The sequence below is a fragment of the Mustelus asterias genome, chromosome 13, assembly GCF_964213995.1.
Source record: "Mustelus asterias chromosome 13, sMusAst1.hap1.1, whole genome shotgun sequence".
In the NCBI taxonomy this organism is placed as follows: Eukaryota; Metazoa; Chordata; class Chondrichthyes; order Carcharhiniformes; family Triakidae; genus Mustelus; species Mustelus asterias.
Genome location: NC_135813.1, coordinates 10,609,971 through 10,634,286, shown reverse-complemented (window position 1 = coordinate 10,634,286; position 24,316 = coordinate 10,609,971). Strand labels below are relative to the sequence as shown.

General features: G+C 42.9%; 1 protein-coding gene across 2 annotated transcripts in view; it reads right to left on the bottom strand.

Annotated features, from left to right (window-relative positions):
* Window positions 1-7,777: 7,777 nt before the first annotated feature.
* Window positions 7,778-24,316, bottom strand: part of ass1 (argininosuccinate synthase 1) — a 138,801-nt gene continuing 122,262 nt past the window's right edge. For both annotated transcript variants that reach the window (XM_078226298.1, XM_078226297.1), the window contains exons 13-15: window positions 19,453-19,609; window positions 9,081-9,146; window positions 7,778-7,962 (exon numbers count right to left, since the gene is read on the bottom strand). In XM_078226298.1, coding sequence (XP_078082424.1) covers window positions 7,911-7,962; window positions 9,081-9,146; window positions 19,453-19,609 — 275 coding nt within the window. In that variant the 3' untranslated portion in view covers window positions 7,778-7,910. The remainder of the gene's footprint in view (window positions 7,963-9,080; window positions 9,147-19,452; window positions 19,610-24,316) is intronic.

Sequence of the window (24,316 nt, the reverse complement as noted above, 5' to 3'; positions counted from 1 at the left end):
GAGCTTGTTGAGTGTTGTTGGAGCAGCACTTACGGAGGCAATTGGAGAATATTCCATCACACCCTTGACTTATGTCTTGTAGATGGTGGACAAATTTTGGGAAGTCAGGAGGTGAGTTACTCACTGCAGGATTCCTAGCCACTGACCTGTTCTTGTAGCCACAGCACTTATATGGTGGGTCCAGTTCAGTTTATGATTAATGGTAACCCAGGATGTTGATAGTGGGGGATTCAGTGACAGTAGTGCCATTGAATGTTTGCCTTCAACAATGCCGCTATGGGTCTGGAGTCACAGGTAAAGTTTATTTATTAGTAGGCTTACATTAACACTGCAATGAAGTTACTGTGAGAATCCCCTAGTCGCCACACTCCGGCGCCTGTTTGGGTATACTGAGGGAGAATTTAGCATGACCAATGGGGTATTGAGTTTAAAAATTGGCAAGTCATGTTGCAGCTTTATAGAACCTTAGTTAGGCCGCACTTGGAATATAGTGTTCAATTCTGGTCGCCACACTACCAGAAGGATGTGGAGGCTTTGGAGAGGGTACAGAAAAGATTTACCAGGATGTTGCCTGGTATGGAGGGCATTAGCTATGAGGAGAGGTTGGAGAAACTCGGTTTGTTCTCACTGAAGCGACGGAGGTTGAGGGGAGACCTGATAGAAGTCTACAAGATTATGAGAGGCATGAACAGAGTGGATAGTCAGAAGCTTTTTCCCAGGGTGGAAGCGTCAATTACTAGGGGGCATAGGTTAAAGGTGCGAGGGGCAAGGTTTAAAAGAGATGTACGAGGCAGATTTTTTACACAGAGTAGTGGGTGCCTGGAACTCGTTGCCGGAGGAGGTAGTGGAAGCGGATACGATAGTGACTTTTAAGGGGTGTTTTGACGAGTACATGAATGAGATGGGAATAGAGGGATATGGCCCCCGGAAGGGTAGGGGGTTTTAGTTAAGTAGGGCAGCATGGTTGGTGCAGGCTTGGAGGGCCGAAGGGCCTGTTCCTGTGCTGTAATTTTCTTTGTTCTTTGAATGCCAAGGGGCGATGGGTCGATCCTCTTTTGTTGGAGATGGTCATTGCCTGAACGTTAGCTGCCATTGTCAGCCTAAACCTGGATATTGTCCAGGTCTTGCTGCATTTGAACATGGACTGCTTCCGTACCTGAGGAGTCGCGAATGGTGCTGAACATTGCGCAATCATCAGCGAACATCCCCACTTCTGACCTTATAATGGAGGGAAGGTCATCGATGAAGCAGCTGAAGATTGTTGGGCCTAGGACACTACCCTGAGGGACTCCTGCAGAGATGTCCTGGAGCTGAGATGACAGACCTCCAACCACCACAGCCATCATCCTTTGTGCTGGGTATGACACCAGCCAGAGAGGGTTTCCCCTCTGATTCCGTTTGACTCCAGCTTTACTCGGGCTCCTCGATGCCACACTCAGTCAAATGCTGCCTTGGCGTCAAGGGCTGTCACTCTCACCTCACGTCAAGAATTCAGCTCTTTTGTCCATGTTTGAACCAAGGCTGTGTTGAGGTCAGGAGCTGAGTGACCCTGACAGAACCCAAACTGGCGCTTCCCCATGGGCACTGCCTGGCCCTGCCCCTGACCAACTGGGGCTTCAATGGCCTCCAGTCCCATCGTTAAGACCATCACGTCTGGCCCCTGTTGGTGGCGGCCATCTGTGATTCTCGCCGGCGTGGAACTCGGCCGGCGAGAGGCTGAGTACAAGCGAGCCTGGACGATAACATTTAAATGATGTCATTAATATTGAAATCAGCTTCATGCCATTGATGTTGCCGACAAAACAGTGCAGGTACAATCGGGAGAGGCGAGAAACAAGGCGTGAACCCAATTCTTTCGCCTCTCGCCCTATCTTACCTGTTTGCCACGCCAATCCACCGGCGTGGTGAGCTGGTAAGATCACACCCATGATGTATAATTTTTACATGTGAAAGTGATTATGGGCGGAGTATTATGGCCCCTCCCAGTGGAATCTTCCCAGTCCTACTCGCCGCATTTTCCATCCCCACTGCACCGGGGCTGTAAAATGTGTCAGTAAAAGAGAGAGGGAGGGGGTCACAGGGGGGTGGGGCAGGGACATTAGAGAGAGGGAGAGACAAATGCATCAGGGAAACTATTGTAACTGTAATAACGCAGAAAATACTCTGAAGTTTAAGCCATTAAATAAAATTCCGAATTAAGTTTTATTTTGTATTGGGATGAGATAGGGAATATTTATGAGGAGCTTTGTGCTGAGTTGTGATTGGACTCAGTTCGGCCCTGACCCAGGTAGATGTTCATCTGCACAGGTGTTGGGTTTTGGAGGGTTCGTAGTGGGAAAATCCTCACCAGACACTGCTAATCATTGAACGCTTCAGCAGTACAACTCAGAGTAAAAGAAATCAAGTGAATGAGTAAGGAACAGGTTTTTGATAGGACCATGACCCCTAAACACCACCTTCTGCCCTTGTCCTTACACTGACCTTGTCAACTAACTCAGTACCTGCCATGGGCATATCTCAGGGCCCATTCTGAGATGAGACTAAATAAAGTTGTTGAAGAATTCACTGTTGCAAAAAAAACCCCTTTCATTGATAAAACTCCATTCACTATAATTAACTTTGTTTAATCCTCATAACAAACAAAAACATTAGAATTCACAGTCCCAGTTCAAAGAGTCTATAACCACTTGGAGCTGTCAATTGAACAGTAAGCTGAGAAGCAGCTGACTGTGAAAGGAGAAGGTTATGAAATCAGTCATGTGGCACAAATCCAGTAATGATAACCCTCAGGATTATATCAATTGGCTGAAATAGCAAGCACCAGTTATTTTTAAACATTGAGGACAGTTCCCCCCCACCGCCCCCCCCCCAAGTATTTAAAGGGAGGAGCTTTAAATGCCTTGAAACTTGCCAGTTTTTTTGACAGTTCCAATGAGCTTAACCATTCCAATGAGTTTATGTACTTTTAACACACATTCACGTCTCCTTTTAACAATCCCAAATGGCATCTTACCTCTTCCAAAGGTTTCCAGGATCGTATCCAAAAGTGTATCCCACCTATTCAAGCAACTCTGCAAAGTTTAGGCCTGCTCCTATCAGGCCTAACCTGTTCACATCAGGCAGGACTTTCCAGCTGCGCTTGCCCCAAGACGGAAAATCTTGCCCGAGATCAACGGACCTTCACATGGTCCTGTTCCACCCGCTATGATTCCTGTGGCGGGCAGGACGGGGAAAATTCCACCCATCGCGTTTCCATTCCTGGCTGATGAAAATCAAACATATCTGGAGACAACTCTTCTTATCTGGGCCGCTTCCTCTGTAAACCACAGATGTGAAATTTAGAATCTGAGCCCATTCTCCAATGTGAAAATAGTAGGCACCATGTTCCAGAGGGTCGGGAACTCTGGATCCAGCCCTCGGCTGCCATTTTAAAAATGGCAGGGAGGCTTTTCACTTTAGGGAAGTTCAGGCCTAAGTATCCATTTCCTTTTGTTGCAACCAGGTCAGTTTAGAATTGGGCCACTCCCCAGTGGGTCTGCGTCCTGCCCTGTTTTGCAACGTTTCATCTCAATGTTGAAGTTGTGTGATACAAATCATGCAATTTTTCCATTAAATAAATATTCTTGTAAATTACTGGGAGTGAGAGGTTTTGGTGAAAGGATGGACGAAATTGCAATGCAGCAAGCAAACCGAGTTACTAATATATTTGTAAATCCCCCACCTTTAAGAGATGGAATACGTTCACCTCGAGTCAATGATGGACTTGTGAAGGACAAGTCATGCCTGGATTTTTGATTTGATTTATCACATGTATTGTATACAGTGAAAAGTATTGCTTCTTGCGCGTGATACAAAGCATACCGTTCATAGAGTACATAGGGGAGAAGGAAAGGAGAGGGTGCAGAATGTAGTGTTGCAGTCATAGCTGGGGTGTAGGGAAAGATCAATTTAAAATAAGGTAGGTCCATTCAAAAGTCTGATGGCAGCAGGGAAGAAGCTGTTCTTGAGTCGGTTGGTACGTGACCTCAGACTTTTGTATCTTTTTCCCGGTGGATTGGAAGAGAGAATGTCCGGGGTGTATGGGGTCCTTGATTATGCTGGTTAATTTTATAAGGTGACTAACATTGTGGATAGGGGGAGAGTCTGTGGATTTTGCCTTCATGGACATCCAAAAGGTATTTGATAAGATCTGCAAAGACAATTTTCGCAACACTTTGTAACCTAGGGCTGGATTTTACAGGGCGTTAATATTCTCCACCCTCTCCCCGTCTGTTATCAGCATGCCCACCTACCCAAAACCTGGTTTCCCTGCAGTGATATTACACTGGGAGCAGCCTTAATTGTTTAGTGAGACTCCTGCCCCCATCTGGGGAGGAAATGCCACCCGCGGGAGTTATCGGCTGGTCTGATTGGTAAGCAGCTCACGTAGCCCCAGCAGCACCATGATTGAGCAGTGGCTACCGCTGGGATTACAGGCAGTCCCCCAGAAAGGAAACTGATGGAGCCTGCACTCAAAGGTAAGTCTGGGAGACAGGGGCTGGGATTAAAAGGCCATGGATGTGGATTAAAGGGGGCTATAATCTTGGGGAGGGTGCCTCCAATGGGCACAAAGGACCTCCAAAAGAGGTAACCGCCTTCCCTGCCTAATGCACAGTGAAAGTTGCTGGGTCACCTGCCTTGCCTCCATCTTCTCCAGCCACACAGAGGAGGTGAAGGCAAGGCCGCTTAAAAATCTCAATGGGCTTGAGGGGTGGACGAGGTGCCTGGCACCCTCCCTGCCCACTGTAACATGGGAAGCGTGTTGATGGTAGTTCGGAAGCAATGGGAAAGCCATATGTTTTCTTTTACGAGCTCCCCCTGCCTTCAAATATGTTGGTGGGGGCCGTAAAATCCAGCCTATAGAATGAATGCCTTCTTGTAATAAAGGTCAGTAATTGGTTGTGAGGAGGACAGAGAATAGGGACTAAAGGACATTCTCTGATTGGTGGGACATAACAAGGGGTTTTGGCCAGGAACCCATTCTGGGGCCTCAGCTTTTCACCATAGATTTGACTTGGATCAAGGAATAATGAGTTGCATATCCAAGTCTGGAGGTCACACTAAGGGCGCGATCTTACAACCTCGTCCTGCCTGACGTTTGGTGAGGTGAGGTGAGGTGGTAAGATCAACTGGGAGGTGAACAATCAGGTGGTTCATGCCCGGTTTCTGGTCTCCCCTCTATCTTACCAGCGTGGTTTTGCCAACAAAATCGACTTTTAAATACTAATGACATGCTTTCCGCGTGTCATTAATGAGTACCATACGACCACCTCACCGATCAAGGTTCTCTTCGACCAGAATCGCATATCGTCCCCACCAATGGGGACCAGATGTTATGCCTTACCGCGGGGGATGGGAAGCTATTGAAGCTCCCAGGTGGTCAGGAGCAGGGCCATGCAGTGCCCAATGTGGCAGTGCCAGCTAGGCCTTACCTAGCTCCCTGGTACTGCCCACCAGGTATCCTGGCACTGTCCACTGGGCACCTTAACTGTGTAGATGTAGAAGGACTTCTAAACTATTAAATTCTGGCCCTCTAGATGTAAAGGCCAATTGTCCAATTAGCCCTTTTAATTATTTTTGTACCTGTCAATGACATTTTAATGATAGATGTACATTGCCCCTCTAAACCCCTTTGAACCATCACTCCCTCTAACTTTTCACCATTTCAGAAGTACTCTATTCTATCGCTTTTCATTCCAAAGTGGTTGACCTCACATTGTCTCAATAGTAATCCGTTGCCACAGTTTTGTTCATTGACTCAATCTATATCTCTTGGTGATTTTATGCTCACAATGTTGCCCATCTTTGTGTCATTGGAAAACTTGACTATCCTGTCATCGAAATCATTAATACAATGAGTAGTTGATCCCTGTGGGATGCTACCAGTCACATCCCGCCAATTACAGTGCCTGCTCATTTATCCTTGCTCAATCTCCTGCTTCTCAGCCAATTTTTGAACCAAGGTGGAATTTTACAGCTCCATGGGGAAGAGGCTGGCAAGAGAGAAGCTATAAAATCAGATGCCATGACATGGCACCTCGCCCTTCACCTCCCTGCCTCTGCTGACATTTTATCAGAGGGAAGCAAACTTTGGGTGGCCTGTCTGCCCTTGAGGCCCTTGAATGGAAACTTTTTTAAGAAGTTACTTGTTCATGGGATGTGGAAATTGCTGGCAAGGCCAACCTTTATTGCCTATCCCTAAATGCCTTTGAGAACTGCTACCTTCCTGAACTGCTTCCATCTGATGTTGGTACACCCACAGTGCTGTTAGGTGGGCACAACCTCAGGCTAAAGGGTTGATCCTGTAAAACAGAGATGAGGAGGAATTTTTTCAACCATAGAGTGGTGAATCTGTGGAACTCTTTGCCGCAGAAGGCTGTGGAGGCCAGGTCATTGAGTGTCTTTAAGACAAAGATAGATAGGTTCTTGATTAATAAGGGGATATGGGGTTATGGGGAAAAGGCAGGAGAATGGGGATGAGAAGAATATCAGCCATGATTGAATGGCAGACCAGACTCGCTGGGCCGAGTGGCCTCATTCTGATTCTATGTCTTATGGTCTAATAGGTGGGAATTCCAGGATTTTGATTCAGTGACAGTGAAGGAACGGTGATTATAATTTCAAGTTGAGTGGCTTAGATGGGAACTTGCAGGTGGTGGTGTTCCCATGCAACTGCTGCCCTTGTCCTTCTAGGTGGTGGATGTTGCGGGTTTGGAAGGTGCTGTCGATGGAGCCTTGGTGAGTTGCTGTAGTGCTTCTTGTGGATGGAACACACTGCTGCCACTGTGGAGGGAGTGGACGTTGAAGGTGGTGGATGGGGTGCCAATCAAGTGGCTGATTTGTCCAGAATGGTGTCGAGCTTCTTCACTGTTGTTGGAGCCTACCTCCTATGCAGGGCCTGCCAGATTGGACCGGGTAGAAGACATCGATTCGTCTTTTAATCTGGCTACATTAACAATGATCATTGGGACTGTCTACAGGCCCAGCAATGATCACTACTCCTGGAGGCACTACTGCGACTTGATTAACCAGCAGTTCTCCGAGGTGAGACTTCCTCTCAGATGGGGGTGGAAGTCTCATCCTGAGCCAATTAATAGCCCAACGACCATAAAAGTGGTCAGGCGACCTTGCTAAGTGGAGGCTGGCTCGCCCTTGGCCTTTCAGCCAGAGGCACCAGACTACTACCTCTGCATAAAATTCTGGCCTAAATCAATAATTTTCCCTTAATTCCATGAGCTTCAACTTTACCTGAAAGTTTCTCACAGGGAACTAGATTGAAGGCTTTCCAGAAGTCCATTAATAAAATATCCATAGACTTTCCCATGTCCACTACTTCAGTGAGCTTTTCAACTATATGCCATCATGTTGATCTGACAGGACCTATGCTTTAAAATTGCATATAAGCTTCTTACCTTTCCTTCCTCTTACAATCTTCAGCCTTTAAAACCCAAGCTCGGTACCACCTAATCAATTCTTCATTTATTGAGCTTTGTCGTTTATTCTTTCACCTTGACAGTAACCCATGTTGAAGGGACATAGGAACGAGGAGTAGGAATAGGCAATTCAGCCCTTTGACGCCGCACTGCCATCTGTTCCTTCATCCAAGTTTTTCATTAAAAACCCCAAATAATGTAATTTAAATATATTTAAAAAAAATAATGTCTTAAAAACATTTAAGAGTCTTTCTTCTTCATTGTCATTTAAAGGAAATAGCAGAGAAGAGGTCAACCAAGATGCCTTTGTGCTCAAGATTATTCATTTTATTTAAAGTGAAACCAGTAACATATAGGGGGAAATCTACAGTTTCCTTTCATCACAGGACATCATATCCTGTAAAATTCACGTGCGCCAACTTGAAAGTTCAACCTCTTTCATTTGGATTTTGGAGTTGTGGTGCTCTGGAGACGATGGTATTCCTTCAGCCTGTTTGAAAATACAATAGGATATTTAGCTTTTTCTGTAATAAAACAGAGAGGCATCAAAAAGGTAAAGTATTTACTTTATACAGATTTTAACAGAAATTAATTTTTTTCCACCTAAATTCTTCTGTGTGTTCTTTCAAGTCCTACCTGAATCCACCATTGCAGTTTCTAAGGGTGTGCCATATACAGCAAGGTCGCACATCTTGACTAATGTGCTATAACGGTGGCTTGTTTGTTCTCAGTAATTTTTTTTTAAAGTTTGTTTTTTAGTCACAAGTAGGCTTACGTTAACACTGCAATGAAGTTACTGTGAAAATCTCCTAGTCGCCACACTCAGGTGCCTGTTCGGGTACACTGAGGGAGAATTTAGCATGGCCAATGCACCTAACCAGCACGTCTTTCCGACTGTGGGAGGAAACCGGAGCACCCGGAGGAAACCCATGCAGACACTGGGAGAATGCGCAGATGGTTACCCAAGACGGGAATCAAACCCGGGTCCCTGGCGCTGTGTGGGAGCAGTGCTAACCACTGTGCCACCGTATCTGTCTTTAAATAAGCCACCATGAAGAGAGATTTTGCAACTGTCACGCAGTGTGTTTTCAGGTCATAAACCTTTCAACTAGAGTACTTAAATTTTAAACATTATTTAGTGGCACCAGCTCCCTCCACCAAAAAGTTAATAGTAATTTGTCCTATGGGAATGAAAGGAAATATGTTCAGGCACAAGATTCCTCTCTTGGTGGTTTCTAATCTTGGCTGCAAGATGAAATAGAAGGATCGGATTAAGTGGTTTACTGGATGGAGGAGGGGGGAATAGAGGGAGATACAAGTGGGTGCCAAGGGTGCTCCTTCCTCATGCCAAACCTCAACATGTTTGCATACTCCCCTAGTGGCGAGTGCATGGGTGCAGGCACATCTGCAGTAAGATAATAAAGTCAGACAAGAACCACATTTGTATCATAGCTATTAACTATTAAGTTGTACAATCTTTTGGCTCTTACACGGAATGAGTTTATAAATTATTGTCCCGCGACAACAGAGAAATAAACAAAACTTTTGAACTAACATAAAACAGCTGGGTACAAGTTTCCCTTTTGAAAATAATATAGTAGCACTCACCTCAAAGAGCAAATCCTGATAAATCCACCTGCATCAATTGGGTCATAATCACCCTGTACGTTCATGCTAGAAAGAAACATTTAATAAATCACGTCAATCTACTTTTGGTCAATATTATTTTGCTACATTTTGATACTTTTAAATCATATTATGCATGCTTTGTTTGAAGACAGGTCCTTGGCTCATTGTTTGCTGCTTCTTCAGCCTGAGCTGCTTGCAATCTTTTTGATGTGGAGATGCCAGCGTTGGACTGGGGTAAACACAGTAAGGAGTCTAACAATACCAGGTTAAAGTGCAACAGGTTTATTTGGTAGCAAACGCCTCAGTAGTTGTTTGGCATTGACTTCCACTTTCAGAGGTAAGGTAAGGAGGCAGATCACGAGTCTACCTCAGCCAGAGCAGGAATTTAACCCAGGCTGTTGGTGTTATTTGAAGTCACACACTCGCCATCTAGCAAACTGAGCAAACTGGCCCCCCATTTCCAATTAAATCTAAATGTAATCGCTGCTATACCTTAAAGTCTCACCAGATAGTTAACAGTTTGATCATTGTACCAAGTCCATGTTCAAGCACGTTAGAGAACCAAAGTTCCAAGACATAGAACAGCTGGACGATCTCTTTGATTTCCCCTACAAGCTAAACCCTAATCTATTACTGCGGTGGGGTACCAAGCAACAGCAAAAACTTGCATCCATTCAATGCCTTTCAATATATCCTGCAGCATTTCAGATAAAAAAAATAGGCAAAGGATGGGGGTGGGTAAATGGAGTTGGTAGTACAAAAGAGTCTCGATCTAACTAAATGGTCTGCTCCTATGTTCCCTGGTGACTAAACCAGAGTCATCAATATTTAACCAAAGTGAGAAGGTAATGCAGAAGGAGAACTGGGTGTTCATGCAGGGAGGGCCGTGAGGCTGCATAGGATAACAGATTTTAAACAAGAGGCACTGGGGTATAGGGATCAGTGAGGATGGGAGTGTTGGGTGGGACTTGGTGGAGGATAGGAAGGCCAGGAGAACATTGGAATAGTTGAGTCTGGAGGCAATGCAAATGTAGATAAGCATTTCAGTAGCAGAATGGTGGAGCTAGGTGCTGAAGCGGTCACTGATATTTCAAACAGAGTTCAGGAGAAACTTATTTACCTAAAGAGCAGTTAGATTGTGGAACTTGCTGCCACGTGGAGTAGCTAAAGCAAATAGCATAGATGCCCACGAGGAAAAGTAAATGAGGGAGAAAGGAACAAAGGTTTTCCAGGTGGGCTTAGGTGAAATAGAACAAAACATCTGCAAAGACTAGTTGGGCCAAATGGTCTGTTTCTGTCCAGTAAATTCTATGCAATTCTGTGCAATGTTATGGAAATGGAAGTCGGTAGTCTTTGTGATGGGAAGGATACAGGTTTGGAAGCTCATTTTGGAATTGCCAACGAGATTGTGAATAGTCTCAGACAATGAATGAGGCAAGGTTTGGAAGCAACCACATCAATGTTGGATAGCTTAAAGATACATGTTGATACATTCAAGTGTACGGTCTTTGGACTTGGGGGAACAAAAGGTTTTGCTAGTGGCAAGGACATAAGAGGTGAAGATGAGAGAATGTTTGAGCAAATTGCGGGCTGCTGAAGTACTGTGTAAAGGCAGGGTCAAAGACTAAGCAGTTGGAAACTTGAAAATACAGTTGTGACTGATATAGGGAAGAGTTTTCTTTTTGGGACAAACGTTGAAGGAAATGACTGGTGAGGGGTAAAAGGAAATGCTTGGAGATGACTTCATCTATGATCAAGACTATGGCATCAGGTTACGGGAATACACTCCCTTGGGACCAGTTATCCAGTGAAATTGGCAGATATTTGGAGACATATCTGTAAGGTGTATCATTGTGCTAAAATGACTTTAAACGAAAGGGAAGTATCTTCTGCTGAAGTTTTAGTGAATGAAATAGTCAAATTCATTAAGTACTAACTCATTTGTACACTTGTGATTTCCATATGTAATGATCAATGCAAATTATAGAGAAAATGATTATAGCTAACATCTTTAGTATTATTCACTTAGTAAGCATGTGGATTTCACTATACAGATGAACTAGAGTGGACTGCTAAGTATTTACTCACAATGCACACAGTGTAATAAGCAAACCTATTGTTTATTTTAAAAACTACATTTAACTCCTCGTACCATGAATAACATATGAGGAGATGAATGGTGAAAGTAACTCCCCAAGGTTCCTATACCCCTATGGTAGCTACTGTTTGCTAAATAGTGTTTTTATCCAAGGTTTTGCTTACACTAATACATCAATCTGTTCTACCCTTGCTAAACGTAGGGTCAATTGCTTCAACAGATAAATTAGGATCAATAAACGGTTCAAGGATAATGTACGTTGACAGCAACATGTCCATGAAACATGCATCACTTTAATTTTACTCCTCAGTCTTTTATGAAGGCAAGTCTAAAAAGCCACAGCATATTGACACAGCCTTTTCAATGGAAAACTTTTGCTCAACAAATTGATTTATTTTTATTCTTTGACACTCAGGGGCAATAAAATGAAATCTCTCAGTTAAACCACCAGAGTTTTGCTTTTAAAAGAAAAATTAAAAGCCAAGTTATTGTTCTTTTGTTGATCTAGAGTATACAGGCTGCACTGAACGCTTCCATACAATAGGAACTTAACAATTAGAGAACATCTATCAAAAACAGCTTTTGTTGCCAGTTGTAATCTGACAATGTCAAGGATGTAGCGAACCTTCAAGGTGACATGGCCAATTGTACAGAGAATCTGTTAAAAACTTACACATATATAGAAAATACATCTACAGACACTCCACTCCCTTGCAATTTAATAAAAACCAATCAAATTACATGGTCAACATGGGAGTACGGTGTCTCAAATTATGGGGTTGATTAGAGGAGACTGGTTTTTAGTTACATAGCAAAACATTTACTTGGGTGTTTAACAAAATTAATGAAATGTAGGATGAATCCTCCCAGGGTCACACTCTGATGCACCTACAAGTGGCTGCTGGAGCAGCACAGGCATTGATCTGGGTTCAGTTTGCCTATTTATGCTGACGGCTGCAGACTTCCGCAATAAAAACACGTGGGGCGGAATTTTCCCAACAGTGAGCGTAATGGAGTGATCGCGTCGATCTCTCAGGCGCGCTCCACACTGCAATCGTCCCACACACAATCATTTCTTTGGAGAGTGGTGAGTTGCGAGTGGTAAGGCGGTAGGAGGGCTTAAACATGCTGGCGAGCTGGCCGCAGGGAGCTCAGGTACTGTTTCGCAAGGAGCACCCAGATCTCACACTAGGAGACCCCCACCCTCCTCCCCCCAACAGACATCAGGACTCCCTCCCTCATCAGCGACAAGTTTCCTTCAACCTCATGCCCCCCCATCATCACTCCCGGCATGCCCCCATCATTACCCCCGGCATGCCCCCATCATTACCCCCGGCATGCCCCCATCATTACCCCCGGCATGCCCCCATCATTACCCCCGGCATGCCCCCATCATTACCCCCGGCATGCCCCCATCATTACCCCCGGCATGCCCCCATCATTACCCCCGGCATGCCCCCATCATTACCCCCGGCATGCCCCCATCATTACGCCCAGCATGCCCCCATCATTACGCCCAGCATGCCCCCATCATTACCCCCAGCATGCCCCCATCATTACCCCCAGCATGCCCCCATCATTACGCCCAGCATGCCCCCATCATTATGCCTGGCATGCCCCCCATCATTACCCTGACATGCACCTCCTCCACGATCCACCCCTGCACGACCTCCCTCACAAAGCCCCCCTATCATGGCTCCCACCCAGGCCCCAACCCATTACCACTGGTCCTGGCACACTGGTGGTGCTCAACTGGTGCCACCGGGGTGTCTGGTGGCCACTGCCTGGGTGCATGATGGGCACCACCGTATGGGCACTGCCCAGCTATGCTCCTGACATGGAAACCGTACTGAATCCTGCCAGTGTAATGTCACGCTGGGGAGGGGACGGGGGAGCATATGGGGAACCTGAAAGCTATGGCGTTTATGCATCTTTAAATACATTTAAATAGATGGAAATCAATGAACCGGATTATGTTGCCCGCAGTGGGCAGGGAAGATCTCATTCCGAGATATCCCCAGCGCAAATTCCCTTATGGTTCTCTCGCAAGAGTTAGCGGCCATAACGCGATTTGTACATGCATCAAAGTGGCCTGGAAAATCTGGGCCGTGGTCTAAACAAATGTCCTCTTATACCTACCACAGGACTCAATTTCTTCTTATTACAATGCATATTAGCAGGATAATATTAATACCTTAGCACTTGGTTCTCAGTACAATAAACTATGGAGTAATGTACTGCTAAGAACAGGGATGGTGAAGGGAAGGCGTGGGAAGGAAAGGGAAGAAAATATGTGATTCTTTAATAACAACAGAAAAAGCGGGAAATACGCAGGCTGGAATTTTCCAGCACCCTCACCGCAGCGTGAAGGACTGGAAAATTCAGCCTCAGTATCTGTGTACAGGGGTACATAGGAAATTTAACACCCTCCCCTAAAGGCATGCTTGGAGGCCGGAGGCATTTCATCGGGCAAGAGGGTCCAATTGTCTTTAGGCCTTTGCCCCAGTTAAGCTGGGCAGGAAGACTCATGGATGGTCTTCCCACCCAACGACAATTGAGGCCCAGAAGTGAGTATTAAATGGGTCTCAGTTATTCAACCAGCGACAAGTGGGGTATCCCACGTGTTAAATGCTTGTGGGCTCCCGGATTGGCGGGGGGGGTCCCCTCAGTCCCTCATCGAGGGACACGACATTGGGAAGAGGCGCAACCCACTTTAGAGCCACCTTTCTTCTGATCCCCTGTTCCCTCTAATCAGTAACACCCCTCCAACCCTTACTCATTTTTGGCCTCCAGTCACTCATTGATCCTGGGCATGTGCTGGATGCATTGCTGCAGACGCCATCATTCCTGGTGATCCTGCATGCAATGGAGGGCTGACTGGCCGACAGCGGAATTCTGTCCCCAGGATCCTTAATTTAAGGGAAGGTCTGCCGTTGGCCACTGAAGTGCCTGATAATTAGATAATCCATCAGTCTTCTAGATTCCCCAACCTCTAAGTGTCAAATGTCAACCCCTGTCAAGCTCCTTCAGAATTGTGAATGGTTCAATAAAATCATCTGTTATTTTTCTAAACTGCAGAGAGTGTAGGCTCAATTTATTCAGCCTCTCATGCTTGGGACCAATCTAGTGAACCTTTGCTGTACCACCTTCACTGCAAGTATGTCCTTCCTTAATATCCAGGTATTGTCTCACCAAAGTCCTGTACAATTATATCAACACATCTTTATTTGTGTACTCCAATCCCCTTGCAACATGCCATTTGTCATCCTAATTGCTTGCTGTATTTTGTGTGTTTCTTGTTTGAGTATATCCAAGTCCCTCAGAACATCGACATATATTAAGTTTCATGCCTTTTTAAAATATTCTGCTTTTCTATTCTTATGAACATAGTAGCTCACACTAACCCACAATCTTTCACCTTGTTGCTCATTAACTTAACCTGTCTACATCACTTTGCCGCCTCTTTGTATCCTCCTCATAGCTTGCATTCCGATCTAGTTTTGTATCTTCAGCAAACTTGGATACATTACTGTTCATCTCTTTGTTTAAGTCATGAATATAGACTGTAAAGAGATGAGGCCCCTGCACCGATCCTTTTGGCACTCCACTGTTTACAGGCTGCCTACTTGAAAATGCCCATTATCCTACTCGGTTTCCAGTCTGTCAATTCTTTACCAATCTTTAGGCGTCAACTTCATGACCCTTTATCTTGTTGGTTAACCTTTGCGTGGCAGCTTATTGATCATCTTTTTGGAAATCCAAGTATAACACATCTACTGGTTCCCTTTTATCTGCTCTACTCGTTACATCCTCAAAAAACAGTAATACAAGTGTCAACAGAAGCACTAAGTCATGGAGTTCAGAAGACATCAGGTTTGGTTTCTGATTTGTGCTGACCTCACCAAGGCAGCAATTTGGGAGACGGTGTTACAGTTGGCATCAGTGTCACTGGGTTGAGATACAAGCTCAGGTTTCCTACTTCTTTTAATCTCTTCAAAGATGTGCAGGTTAGGTGGATTGGCCATGCTAAATTGCCCCTTAGTGTCCAAAGATGTGTAAATTAGATGAATTAGCCATGGTAAATGCGTGAGGTCACAGGAATGGGGGGGGGGGGGGGGGGAAGGAGCGTTGGTAAGATGCTCTTTTGCAAAATCAGTGCAGACTCAAAGGGCCAAATGGCCTCCTTCTGCACTGTAGGGATTCTACGATTCTGGAATACCCCCCCTACACCTCTCTATCTTGCTTTCCTCCATTAAGACAATTCTTCAAGCCTACTGCTTTGACCAAGCATTTGGTTATCTGATTTAAAATATCTCTTCATGTAGGTTAGTTTTATAATGCTTTTGTGAAGCGCCTTGGTAAGTTTAATTACAATAAAGATGTTATTTAATGAGAAGCTGTTGCTATGATGGGGCTGGAGGCAGGGGAATCCAGTGCAAAGATGACACAAGACTTCCTCAAGGCCCAGTGGAGCACACCTGTTCCTCATGGCTGACAAGGGAACCTGGAGTGAAATTCTCTGGCACATAATCTGACTCCTGTCAGATTTTCCCCGATGGGGAAGTTGTCACTGCTTCCACACCCAGACCTCCAGCTAAAAACGGCAGATTTGGTCCTGGTATCATCAGATTTGAAAAAGGATCGCTGCTTTCCCATGGGTGACCCCCTCACCTGTTCAAAAACCAATATACACAGGAGTGCTTTACACAAGCCAGGGATTTAAAACTGGGTCATGGTTTTTGAGAAACAATATGATTGACCCTGAAAAATCACATCAAGTCAGATGACTAAGCTCTTTATAATGAGGTTAAAATGTACAAATGGAATGAATGTTACTCACACCATTGTGGCAATTATTGCTCAGCAAAAGTACTGTCCTGATTTGCAAAGCTGCAGCATCTAGCTTCCCAAATTTATTTTTCATGCTATATCCTATGCTTTTTAGTGGGTTATGCATTATATCGGCCTGGCTTCCCTGGGATTGCGCCATTCAGAGGATTATTGTTATACAGTACCAGAATGTTATTTCGGAAACCTCTCCTTCTAGTTTGAGGTGTATAACGCAATGAAATGCTTCACCAAAAGTGTTGGGCGCAGGTTTAATTCTATATTCTGTTGACCCCTGTTGTGTGGCAATGGCGAAGGACTGAACTCAATCCTGCAACTCTGCCCTCACAGGAACGAGAGAAGGAAAAATATAGCTGCAAAGGTCTTATACATTTCTCCTGCGGCTCTTAGTGGCAATTCAGTACTATATTGGCAGTGGCCCGGGAGAGAAGGTCATCTGCCTGTATGTCTACCTCTCAGCTGTAGGTAATATGTACCCAGGGAAACCAAAAAAGGAGTGAAATTCAAATAATTGTAAGTCAGACTGTAATAATAAGTCACTACCCTTATATAATTCTTTAGAATCTCTTCTGTTTTAACTTTTGCTTTTAAATTTTCTGTTTTTCTTCATCACCCTCCATATAGGTTTCAAAACTCCACAGCAGTTACCATCCTTGTTGCGACTGATGAATTATTTGAGAGGATAAAAAACAAGCAATTTGAAGAATTTACAATGGTGCTGGATGTCTCTCCAGAATTCCATGCTTTTATTTTTGTGCAGTCGAGTGGGCTGTATGCCGTATAATTACATTACTTTATACCTACTGTGACCAGTCACTTCCAGCCTCCTGTACTGCTTACTGCTATTCTTTTATTAGTATGATTCCATCATCATTCAAACATTTTAAAGGCACTGATGTAGAAATTGAAAGAGAAATCACTTTGGAACTGACAGGGAATAAATGCTCCTGATTACTTTTACTTTATTCATTTAGCTCCTTCTGTGACTGTAAGCCATAAAGAAGGGGATTATTAAGGGTTACTCTGTGCACATTTTGCCTACAAAAGAGATAAATCAGCTGAGGTATTTATCCTACCCGATACCTTTTTCTCAGGGATAAAAACATTTCAATGTCTTTACAATCACAAAATGTAACTTTGACAATAAAGAAAGTAAACTGCATGTGTAACACAATACAATTCCAACTCTGCATGAGTAATTGTGTTTACTTATTTAAAAACAAGGATAAAGGACACAGTTTGTTGCCTTTTGAGTGGACTGCAAGAAGCTTAACACAGATTTGTATTGATCCACTGAATGGTACCATGGGTTATTGATCTGTACGTGTTATTGTTGATTTTTTATGGCTATAATTGGTGGATTAAAATCGATAAAGATTACAACACTGTAATATGTGCAGCAGATGTACACATTCTTTGGGGCATGAGATAGTCAATAACTAATCTCACTGTATCAACAGTAATGCATTGCCTCCCCATACTTGTCCAGTTAAAAAACACCAACCTCAATACTATATCAAACACAGAATTTTTCTGCCTTTAGTATCCAATATATACATTATACACAGCAAGTATTTTGACAATGAATGAATGAGTTTGAAAGGACATAAAGGGCAGTAATCTAAATTGTAACATTTAAATCTCAGTTGACCAACATCAACTGCTCCACAATAAATGTTATTTATTTTGTAACTTAAGTGTTTTATTCCCATTAATCTATTTTATTTATAGAAGCTCAAAGTGAAAAAATTGGAAGTAAACAAAGGAGCAAGAGTCTGGTTTTGCCACTTTGCATTAATTATGCACTTACGAGTGTATCATAAAATTCAAAACAGTTACTCAACTAATGTTTCGGTATGGTGTGCCTTTAATAAATGTTTTTTCTAAATCATGTTCTTTGCAGTTTGTAAGCAGGCCTTTTGGTTTCATTGTGGACAGGCTGCAGGCTTAGATGTCTTTTTATTGCTACTTAAATGGTTTAAATGAGGTTTTGTTTATTGAAATGTTGTGGGAAGATTGATTGACAAGTCAAGTCAGGTGGTTCCTCCACAGAGGAATCCAAGGATTTACTTCCAGTTTTAGTTTAGAAAATGTTTGGACATCAGACATGAAAAGCAGTGTTTCTGTTTTTCCCTCCCCCTGGTATTGTAATTTCTGCTGAAGAGCCGGAAACAAGGCTTCTTGCCTTCTTGGAGTGAAAATTCTGCTGATCGTGGTTTGCTAGCTAATACCTAGAGCCTCTCTCTCCCTGGGTGTTTTGAGACGCAGTTCTGACTTCAAGCTTGTCTGTGTGTGTGTGTCAAGAGAACTACAGCATCCAACAAAAAGGACTAAGTTCCAGCATCACATGAGCATTCATATTTTCTGTGCTAAACCTGTGGCAAGGGTTTTGTTTATGGGATTTGTTTGGTTGGAACTGTATTTAGCCGTTAAGGTTTACACAATATCATGGGGTTTTTTTTCTTGTTTGTAATTGGTAAACATTATTGCTAATTTTCTTTCTATACATGTTAACAGTATTCTTAAATAAACTTTGTTTGATAAAAGCTCCCTAGGGGGTCATTCGAATCAGACCTGAAGTGAAACATCTCATGCTTACTCTAGCCAAATTCAAATTGCAAAACTTATGATCCAGGCGGACTTCATAAAACACTTTGGAGTTTCTGACCTGAATTATAATAGGTAACTGCTGTATCTCAGTAGAAAACATTTAGTTTTTAGTATATTGTTTCTTCCAATCACATCAGAAAATTACTTCTTAAAAGTTTATAGCAAAACTCCCCATTTATAAACTAGTAATACTGTACTTTGATATTCTGTAAGTTCATAAATTATATTGTAGACAAAATGTTAAGCTGCCAGCAATTTAAAATATCAGCATCTGCTGGGAATGCATTGTGAGTCAGTCAGCATTTCTGGGGCTCTTCTTCTGGAGGTCAAGTGACTTAGGCTGTTAGGAGTTCTTTTCAGGGGAATTCAGATGTGGCACAAACTAACACAGCAGTAACTTCTGTTTTGTCTGTTATTGCAGCTATTTATGATTTTTAACTGATTTCCTTAGTGGAAGGTAAATCTTCTGATCCTGATTGTCTTGTTTCTCTTTAAATGCCGAGTTTCCTATTTTGGCATCATGCTCAAACTTGGCACATTTTTGCTCACTATACACTTACTTTAATCATTGATTCTGACAGGTCTGACAGGAATTATTCAAGCTTTAGACTTACAAGAAAAAGTTAACTGCTGTACTAGGAAGATGTTATGGTTGGCATTTTCGAATGTGACCAGATGGAATAGAGAGTCTTAATCAGCCAAGCTGACCTTGTGGTAAGAGTTCACATCACAAAAGTTTTCACATTATTCAAACAAAACTGCAGATAAATTGATATCAGTTGTGATGTCACATACCTGACAAGATCACGGTTGTACAAGGAAGTAGGTGACTCCCGACCTAGTACGTAGACATGTCCCTTAAAGACAGACAGCTGAACTTTCCCTGCGACATGCTCCTGTGATTTGTTGATGCAGTGCCGGACAAATGAACACTCTGGGCTGTCCCAAAATCCTATTGAATCACGAATACAAAAGAATTTATAAGTAAATAAATATTAAGCAGATAATCTGAAATGGTAGCAAAGTAGTAATTTCATTGAGGAAGGAAACATCGCAAATCATGATAACAATAATCATGTGGTTCATAAATACCACCCGAATCCCACTGAAAACAATGGTTTGCCTTAATGATGGCACAATATCTGGGCTGCACTGCAGGAAGGTTGGAGAATGTGCCTCTCATAGTGATAAAATAGGAGACTCCTTTCCATACAATCCAACAAGCTATGGCTTCAAACATTTGACAGAGCTTTCTCTTTTGGAAAGTAGCAAAGGGCTAATTTCTATAGTTCTTAAATACATTAAGGACCAATTTTATCCCCCAGTCCTCATGCCTTACCAGTAGCAAGGCAAAGCACATGCAAAAGTCCTGGATTTACGGATAAGTCATTTTCATGGCCCCAAAATGCCTCCAGGCTGCATCTCTAAGAATGGCTGTGATCAAAAAACCATCCACAGTTTAATTTTCTGCAAAGTAAATCCTAATCTGTGGTCTTTTCAAACATTTTATACAAAACACAACTGGAGATGTAATATCCTTGAAACAAAAAACACAGCAACGTTGAAGCAAGTGTTATCCAATATCAAGACAACACACAGTGGTCAGAAATGGGAACAGAGGAAGTCTGAAACAACATTATTAAAGCTATAGGCTCTAAGTGTAACAGAGTCTCTTTGCTTTCACTGTGAATGCTGCAAAAGACCCACCTCTAGGTCTAAAGAATCATCCAATACCAATATGGCCAGTAGCAAGAAAAAAAATGGGAAGGAGAGACAGGAAAAAGACAGATTAAAGAATAGTTTACTATTATATTACACCGTCCAAACAATTTTCATTGCATGGCTAGTCAAAGCCACAATTTCTTTACTTGTTAGTGTTCTTTACTTGTTAGACGGTGAGTAATGCGGAGCTCCCAGCATAAATACTCAAAAGCTAAATGAAGCTGTGGAGCTTCTCACCAACTGCCAACATGCATCTTCCTCATTCTGAGCGCTAACCACAGCAAAAAATAATAATGAAGCAATGACATTAGGGATAATGGGCACCATGTCCCACAAACTGGAGCCAACAGCTTGCTGGTTTAAAAAAAAATTGTTTAGCAATGGTACCATTGGTATGCAGGTGTACAGCTGAACACAACTAAGCATCTCACACCTGAAGCTTGCACAACATACTCTGTTTGGATCAAAACCTCATAACCAAAGAGTTCAGTGCCAACTTCAGAGCTTTATGAGCATAGACAACTTGACCAAAAGATAAATGAAGGATCAACCATGAAATGGACCAGGGTAACTTTTAAAACCCAGGCTGTCCAATCCGTCTGGCATTACTTGAACAGGCAGACACTGGTATGTACTGGTATCACAGCCACTTCCCTCAGGGTGCCAACAATGCCGGTTGCTCAGTAAAACTTGCTCATTACTATGATGGACACTGTACTATCAGCATGGCAAACTATGAATGCAATTTGTCACATGCTGCAACAAATAAAAACTGCTCCCACCAACGGCTTCTCCAGCTGTTCTGTTCAGCAAATATCATGTTTTTATTGTTTCTACTGTAATTGCATTTGATTAATAGATTGCAAACATGCTCTAATTTACTAATAACCTGGAATCCTTTCATCTAATTTGGACAAACACTGTTAATTACCGCAGAGGTTGAAACTACTACTGAATTCAGTTATTTGAAAAACCTATTTGCAAGTTTTTTTTGTACCATTTACAGATGTTTATGTCAATGATTTTATTAACTTTTTTCAGAGATATAGGGAACAGCATCGATTAGAAATGACATCACATGATGAATTCACAACTTACTGGGAATCACCAAAGTCATTACAAGAGAGGGCCTCTCAGGAAAGAAAGGGCTGAAAAATGGCTTCTTTCAACTTTATAAAGCTCTACCAACCCTGACAATGAAGTCACAAAGGGCAGTTCAAATTCATCCTGCAGGCCTTTGAGCCCCGAATGAACAGCACGGCGTGGCCTCCTGGTAGTTGGCTGAACAGTCCCACGAGAGGCTCCTCAGACCCTTCGAGTAAATCTGACTGAATAGCTGAGACCTGACCCAGTATTTATCAGGATTGAAATCAAAGGTCCATATGTTTCTTTCTGCAAACCTACACGTTTTTGTTGCTGCTCACCGGTACTCTCTTTCCAAAATAACATCTCATTTCAGAGCTGAAAAGAGCGGACAGTCTCCAATTTCTCCTTTTTTTCTGTACCTCTTTTCCTCTCTTTACAACAAGCTATCACTGCCACATCTGTCTGTTTATCTGGCTGATGCACACCTTGCCAACATATTCTTCAATGCTCAGCTCCCTTGAGAAAGAGAATGTAATTTGTTTTTAGTATTATCACAAAAACATCACACAAAGCCTATGATTATCCTGAGCAAAGACCTGTAACTGTCACCTATCTTCTTTGATGCAATACTTCCCATTAAAACGATGAACAGGTTAATAATGACCCAGGTATACCTTATTTCAAACCAAAATGAGTTTCTGCCATGGAAAGACTTTTTGCTGATAATGATGGGTAAACTTACCTGCAACTTTGAATAAGCCATATTTAAGATTCACTTTTGTTTTGTACCCAGACTGAGGGATGTTCATGCTGGGAATGGAACAATATCCATTCTTCTTACCCATCCAGCACTTACAGATCAGTTACATGTAAAATAATTCCTTCTACTTTGTCCCAAGAATATAAATTAAAGTTCAGAACAACAACCTTTACTTCACCAGTGTAATATTTCAATTTCCTACATCACCTATCTTTGTGAATTAAATTGGTGCCAACATATGAACTGTTCTGTGTTACAGACCCAGATTCAGTGAGAGACAATTGTAACTTTTTTCACTTAAGACTTTGCAGCTTTCAGAACTACTGCAGCTTCTTATCAATCTGGACACTATTCAAGCTCCAACCCCAGAGGCTAAATGACATTGTGCCTTGCATCAAGGGAATTCAGCAAACGGAGGGTGACTAAAACTGACATTCTATCACTTTAGTGCTCTAAGTTATACCAACATGGTGTGTCTTCATTATACATTTATTATTTAATGCTGCTGAAACTGTTGCTGCCAAAAATAATATGTTCACCAAGTTTCAGTTGACCATAACAATAAAAAAAAACCTGCCAGGATTTTCATGTCTTAAACCTTAATTTATTTTGTAGTTTTCACGCTGGCCCCAAGTATAAACACTAGTTATTCTAAACAACTGAGATCTCTGACAAAGTATCTGCAGAAGCCGAACATTAACCAGAGTACATTCCACATACCTGTAAACACCATTCCTGCCCAGTCTGCTGTAACTAATGAAGGAAAGCAATTAGGTATTTTTTGTTTCTTAGATAATAAAGGTATGCGAGGGGCTGCCACTCAACTAACCTCTTATAACCTTCAATCACCCACTTAACCTTTAGAAATCATGGCATAACCCTTCCATTAGCTTTTCCCTTTTCCAGAACGCACAGAGCTTAGTACAGCTGAAACCCAGGTAAGTGTACAACTATCGGCTCAGCACCCCATGCTACATCAATCTAGGGCAGCCTCAACCTTCAGAATTGTGTTTGACCCACAATGTTAGGACCCCAGAGATTGACATAAAATTCCTAATTTCAAACAGAGTCTCCTTTGCTAAAAGAAATAATTCAATGATCAGGGAAGAGTAAAAGAAGTTTTGCTTTACATCTGGCTTTGCTGACAATATTAAAATGGGCACCTGTTCTATTCCCCAACAACAACAACTCTGGAGACAAAGTGTTTGTTTTTTTTCCCAAAAAAAAGAGGGATTTCGGCAAAATGATAAGAACATTTTAAAAGAAATATTGGTGTAAACAAAAAATAAGAACATTAAAACTGAAAAACAACAAAAACCAAATTCTGGGCTAGCCAGATGTGCTAGCCATTACCGATTCTATGAATAAACACTGAGTCACCCCACGATGCTGAAAATTCCGGCAATTTCCTTGCTAATGGAGGCTCTCTATGTGCGCTCTTTGAATCAGGAGATGGGTTGCTCACTATTGAATTCCTATGCCGGAATCCCAGAATCGGGGCGGGCGAGGCTTGCAGAACGGCATTCTCCTTTGACCTCGGCTGGGATTTTACGAGCCTCGGACGGGCGAGGCAGTACAATTCCGACATTAGTTCTGATCTGCTTTTGTAATGATAGGGGCTGGATTTTACCTTGCCGCACCATCCGCACCATCCACCCCCCCACCCCCCCCCTCCACCCCGACCCCCATCAGATCATGGTTCCAGGTGGGAGGAGGGGTTGCTTGCTAGCACATCACCTCCCTGCTCATACCTGACCTGATCGCCATAATATGGTAGAAGCTGGGTGCCAAAATTAGCCAGTAAGAATGGAAGTCAACAGTGGCACAGCAGTCTTGCTGGTGCCAGAGACCGCATAGAAGGAAAAACTGAAGACAGATTCCGTTGAAAGCTTCAAGAATAGTGTTGGATACACAAGTGAAGTGGTTCGACTGAAGGGCCGCATTAAAGTATCTGTGCAACTTAGAGACAAATTTACTACAAATATGTAGTAAAGGGCAATTATCCAGCTTTGATAGTTGAACACGGTTACAGAAGATTCGACTGAACTGGGCCAAGTCAACCTGATGACTAATGGAGAAACAGGCCTCACA